Source organism: Ammodytes marinus (genome assembly GCF_949987685.1).
Source record: "Ammodytes marinus genome assembly, chromosome: 12".
Classification (NCBI taxonomy): domain Eukaryota; kingdom Metazoa; phylum Chordata; class Actinopteri; order Uranoscopiformes; family Ammodytidae; genus Ammodytes; species Ammodytes marinus.
This window is the reverse complement of record NC_137216.1, coordinates 12,534,608-12,540,607: the sequence shown is the minus strand read 5'-3', so window position 1 is coordinate 12,540,607 and position 6,000 is coordinate 12,534,608. Positions and strand designations below refer to the sequence as shown.

General features: G+C 38.7%; 2 protein-coding genes across 2 annotated transcripts in view; both read left to right on the top strand.

The window, feature by feature from the left end:
* Positions 1 to 3,152: 3,152 nt before the first annotated feature.
* On the top strand, positions 3,153 to 3,929 carry LOC307259004 (olfactory receptor 1E16-like; the record flags this gene model as incomplete). The annotated part of the gene is made up of 1 exon (XM_080038711.1): positions 3,153 to 3,929. The coding sequence occupies one exon, from the start codon at positions 3,153 to 3,155 to the stop codon at positions 3,927 to 3,929; it is 777 nt and encodes a 258-aa protein (XP_079894837.1).
* Positions 3,930 to 4,970: 1,041 nt separating this feature from the next.
* The window catches only part of LOC307258762 (olfactory receptor 6N1-like), a gene marked incomplete at both ends in the record, with an annotated part of 36,415 nt that continues 35,385 nt past the window's right edge, over positions 4,971 to 6,000 (top strand). The window contains one exon of the mRNA XM_080038416.1: positions 4,971 to 5,169. Within this exon, the coding sequence (XP_079894542.1) occupies positions 4,971 to 5,169 (199 nt within the window). The remainder of the gene's footprint in view (positions 5,170 to 6,000) is intronic.

Sequence of the window (6,000 nt, the reverse complement as noted above, 5' to 3'; positions counted from 1 at the left end):
GCGCCTGTGCAGTGCAGCATATCAACCCGCAAATCAGCAATAAAAATCTGTTTTTCTTCTGGCCCCATCGGCAACAGAACAAAGCTGACTTCCGTCTTCATAAAAATACTGACCTATCCCTTTAATTACTAAAGATAATAGAAAATATATCGTACATAAAAGTTTAACTTTATGGTACAAGATTCATAAAGAATCATTGTTTTTAATTAAGTCCCTTTGCTGAGGTGTTTATGTGACACACACAAACACTTTAATGAAAGTTTGGCTCAATGGTGGCTAGAGACAATGATGACACAAACCAACTTTCCTATGAGACAACCTGAGTTCAGCCAATACACACGAGATCGCCATGTTATTGACCAGCTAATAAAGATGTGCTGATGTAACTCCCCTATATTGCTAAGCAATGTCACAGAGACACAGAAATAAAGAGTAAACATGTTGATTAAGCCTCAGGGTCATTAGTCCACTAGATATCTATATCCCCAAGACATCAATCTATTGGTGATGTTATTCTCTGGGACCAACAGACAAACTCCCTCTACAATGAGAGAATGGTAGATACTGTGTACTAAAAGCTATGAAAAAATGTAATGTCTATGATTTTTTTTGGGTTAATTATTAAGCATTACCTGTCCTAACACCTAATTTTTGGAAAAGAAAAGGTAGGCCAACATACAACATGTTTTTTTAGTTTAAACAACAGGCTGTAGCTGTGCCTGGCCAGCTTTGAAACTTTGCTTCATGCAGATAGTGGGAGCCTCATCGGGACATTTGATATAGAAAGGTGGTGAGCCAATTTACAAATGCACCGCAGAACATTTGTCGGGCTCTGTGGCCTTCTAGCACCCCAAGCACCAGTGTCATTCTGATATCCAATTTATAAGAAAGGGAGATGTTGCTGTAGCAGAAGTCAGCCTTGTACTGTTGCAGACAGGGCCAGAAGAAAAAAGTTTTTTCTCCACATATATAAATGCTAACCTAAAACCTATATATCCGTTCAATTGTACACTAAACTGAGATTTTTTACACAGCTTAAATTTGCCACCAGACAGCCATTTATTTTGTTTTCTTGGGTCTCTTGAATAAACAGCAGTAGTTTCGAGTCGAGCAGCTGATTGGCGGAGTGGTATATTTTTGTTGCCCAACCCGGGTCAAAGGGCACCACTTAAGTACTTCCCCTCTCACACTTGTATGTTTTCATAGGAGCTGTAGTTTTTTGTGAAACTGACAAAGTAATTGTTAATAGTGCTGTCAGCGAAAGCATAGCGTGTACCATACACACATTTTATCGCATTATAATAATCTTTATTAAGGACTCAGATGGTCCACTCACATCCAACATACACACACACATAAAACACATTAAAATACATTACTCAATAAAACACTGTACTAAAATAGGTGCAAGCTATCATGCCAATGCTTTCGAAGCCTGGATGTGAACCTATAGCCCATCATAGGGTTGGTTAAAGCTATAATGATGCTATTTTCTGATACATCCAATCGACACATGAAAAATTAGCGTCGCCTTTGGCGCACCCATAGATAGTAAATAATATGGATGTAGCATCCGGGCTGACCTCAGTTATTCACACGGCATCCAATAATCCTGGTTTGTGCGCGTCGCCATTTTGTGAGATTTTTACTCCGCCTCACGTCAGGGGGAGGGAGATAGCTGACGTATACCTCCGAGGCAAAGTGAGGGACAACGGGCGGAGAGCTGTCACTCAAGAGATCGCGCCAATACATTTTAACCTCCAAAAGAATAAAAACTAGCGTGGTCCAAAAAATTCACCCCCCTCAGTGTTGACATGAAGATATGACCTAAACATACAGACTAAAATAGTTTTGTGGACCAGGCTGTACATAGGATTAATAAGACTATGAAAACAGCCTGTCTAACAAGTGAGTCAAAGAAAAATTGCTCAGTCTTGGTACCACCCCCAGTGGCACTTCCGGGTTACTACAGTTGTGGTCACTTCCTTATTGGATGCTGGTAAAAATCGCTGAGGTTGGGGCTTGGGCGCACCCTAACAAGCTGCCGCAGCAGCAGCTTCCTGCTTTGTATTGCCACGTTCATGGCTATGAACAGCAAAAATACGCTTCAGAACGGCTTGCTTTTACTTTAACCCTAGAACACCAACACTAAATATTGTAACACTATCACTAACGCTATAATATAACCAATAAACTTCTCAACAAAATATATTAAAGCGCTGAGCAACATCTAATAAAAAGGTTATCATGGGGAACCCTATAAAAAGACCGTAAAATTAGTGAAAAATTAGCGAATGGTTAACAAGAAATTCACCCCAAAAAATATCACCCGGGGTTAGTTTTCTAGGGTTAAAACACTCTGAAACGGCTCAGGGGTCATGTCCATAGCAGGCCCTGTCCAGCACATTGGATTTTCTCGTCAGCCACCAACGCGAGGAATGGCTGTATTGTCAGGAGGGATCACAGGCTCATGTCTGGGAAGCCAGTTTGAAAGTTGGTAAAACAAAAACTGGCAATACAGCAAGCTCCAAAAGTGTTACCAGAGCAGTAGCTGTGTAGTGTATTGTGCAGGATATGGTGTCGCCCACTGATGACGTTCCAGCCAATCAGTGGTCTGCGGTGTTTCACGTCACCATTTAGTACCTGGTACATGGTCCCTGGAACCTCGACGGAGTAGGTACCAAAGAAAGCATTTACCCGAAACCAGGTACTTTTTCTTAGTAGAGAAAAACAAAAAGGAGAGTGAGTGAAGTAGAGTCTGTACCATATAGTAAAAAAAGCACCACAAGTGCAGCCCTTGACATGAGCAGTGAGAGTGCAGGGCCTGAGTGTGTGTGTGGTGTGCTGCTGCATTCACAAGATTTCATTCTTTTGTTCTTTGTAAATCTGCATCACAATCCATTATCCAAATAAGCAAAGGCATATACCTTTATGACCATAATCAATGTAGCTTTGTTTTTTGAACAGTGTGGTGAAACACACTGTGTGCAGTCGCCCATAGTGTGTAGAGTAGTGTTGTTCTTTACTGTGTATTTTTCAAAAAAACAAACATGTTTTCACTTACTTTAGACCAGAACTCAACTGAGATTGCGTCTTTTGTGCTGAGTGCTTATGGTAACATTGGACAGTCAAAATACCTGTATTTCAGCATAATGCTTTTATGGTACTTCTCAATTTGTGTAGCCAACACATTCCTCATTATAGTCATATATGCAGACAGAAACCTGCATGAGCCGATGTATATATTACTATGTAATTTATTTGTGAATGAAATCAGTGGCAGCACATCAGTGTATCCTCTTATGATGTCACAGATGTTTTCAGATACCCATGAAATCACCCTGCCATGGTGTTTCACCCAGATGTCTTATATCTACACATCTGCTTCTGTTGAGTTTTGCAGTTTAGCAGCCATGGCCTATGACAGACATGTCTCTATCTGTTATCCTTTACACTACAATGTCATCATGAACACAAGGAGAGTAGGTATGATCATTCTGCTTGTATGGATGTATTCATTTCTTAATGTGATATTGATCTTTTCATTCCTGGCTGGTTTGACATTTTGTGGAAATGTCAAGAACAAAGTGTTTTGTGACCCCCACTTAGTAATGAAACTTGCATGTTCAGTTTCAATACGATCCAGCATATCGGACATGCCTTTTGCCATTGTGACTGTTGTTATCCCATTTAGTCTGATTACAGTCTCATACATGAAGATAGTGGCCGTTTGTCTGAATGCCTCTAAAGAAAGCAAGCAAAAGGCCATCAGCACCGTCACACCTCAGATTGTCTCAGTGACAAACATGTTTTTGGGCACCCTTTTTCACTTTGTTGATTCAAAAATAGATATGCCTATTTTACCCACTAAACTATGTGTATCTGCTGCTTTGCCGACCTATGGTCACCCCCTTTATGTATGGATTTAAACTACCGAAGATAAGACAATCAATTAAAAGATCTTTGTTTCAGAGTACATACATATTTTTCTTCATGTTGCAAGCGTTAAGGGGGTTTGTATCTCTGTTCTGTGGTTAAAAACCATTATATTTGTCTCCAAAGTGTGTTTTAAAATCATAGATAAAAAATAAACCACAGACTAAAATGAGCATTAGTACAGTAAGTGATAGGAAAGTGTTGATAAAAAAACAATATTGCAAGACTTTAAATGAGAAAAATTGAATTTAAACCATTCAACAGAATCATTTCTCAGTTAAGCTGCTGGAAATCAGAGTAATCCTCAATGTTTCTTCTCAGCTGAGTATTCTCCCTTTTCTGACAAATGTTTAAAACCCCTTTATGTATTATCTAAAAATATCCGACTTTGGTGTCTCCAACTGCAACTGTCAAAAAGCTGTTCCAGATGACAGTATACATTGCTCTACTAATAACTTCACGGGATATAATTTCTTTTTACAATGCTTTGCGGACACAAGTAGGCTACACAATTTGAATGCCCACGCATAAGACCTATTCACAAAGCACTAGTCAAATAAGTAGATTGGAATAATAGAATTCTAAACATGACTTCAAAAATCCAATTAATTGTGATTACAGAAAATCTACGATAAAAACTAAATTTCTTGTTTGACAGCCCTAATTGTTATTAACATTAGAATCACCAAAGGTTTTAAATTCGTATTGCAACTGCTCTAGTGGGCAATGATTTGTCTTAAAATGATGTAAAGTAAAACCAATAAACATGCTATATTTTGGGGAAAAGATGGCTGAAAGAAATACTGAATAAATTACAGAAGAGACTACAAATGTTTAGTGCAGACATGACGTCTCTCTTAGTCACACAGGTCTTTAAAGGGAGAACATCTTTAACATTCAGCCACAAGCTCACAACTCAGCTGTGCTCAACACTAAGGGAAGTGGACACATTATAACATTTTTAAAACGCTGCATCCTGCCCTCGATATATTATTTTTCAGTTTGTCTGCTTTGAATTAGAGGATTACCACAGAATGAGTAATGCATCTAGTATAGTTTTATTTTCACTGTCTGGCTTCAGTGCAACAGTCAACTACAGAGTCACACTTTTTTCTCTCACTTTACTCTGTTATAGTCTAATTATAGTGGCAAATGGGTCTCTCATTTTAACCATAATACTGGATCAAAACTTACATGAACCCATGTACATTTTTGTGTGTAATCTTTGCATCAGTGGACTTTATGGGGCTGCAGGCTTTTATCCTAAATTTGCTTATGATCTTCTGTCTGATATTCATGTGATATCATATGTGGGATGCTTGTTGCAAGTGTTTGTTATTTATGACTATGCTAAAGTTGACTATTCTAATCTAGCTCTTATGGCTTATGACAGATATGTGGCTATATGTCGACCGCTGGAGTATCACTCTGTGATGTCTAAACAACGGACAGCTGTCTTAGTCATTTTGTCCTGGTGTGTTCCTGTGTGCTGTGACAGTGTACTGGTAACTTTGACATCCACACTGACATTATGTGGCTCTCAGATACAGAAACTCTACTGTGAGAACTGGGGAATTGTTAAACTTGCATGTGGTTCAACAGCAGCAAACAGCATTGTTGGAATTTTGATTATTTCCTTTTATTGTGCACATGTCGTCTTCATTGTGTGTTCATATGTATTGCTTGTAAAGGCTGCTATACGATCCCGTGAAGGGAGGAGAAAGTTCTCACAGACATGTGTACCACATTTATTGTGTCTGCTAAATGTCACAGCAGCTTTGCTTTTTGACCTCATGTATTCAAGGTTTGGATCAAACTCTATCCCACAGAGTTTAAGGAACTTCATGGCCATACAATTTATCATGATCCCACCTATTTTTAACCCTATTGTTTATGGTCTGGTCCTGACAAAAATTCGAAGCAGAATTATAAATTTCTTTATAATGGCTGGTCAAAGATGTAAAATGAGACTTAAAGTTTAAGATATGTAACCATTACAGAATCACTCTTTCAGACTCAACACAGGCCCTTGCTGTTTGTTATCTGAATGATATTTTTCAGAAT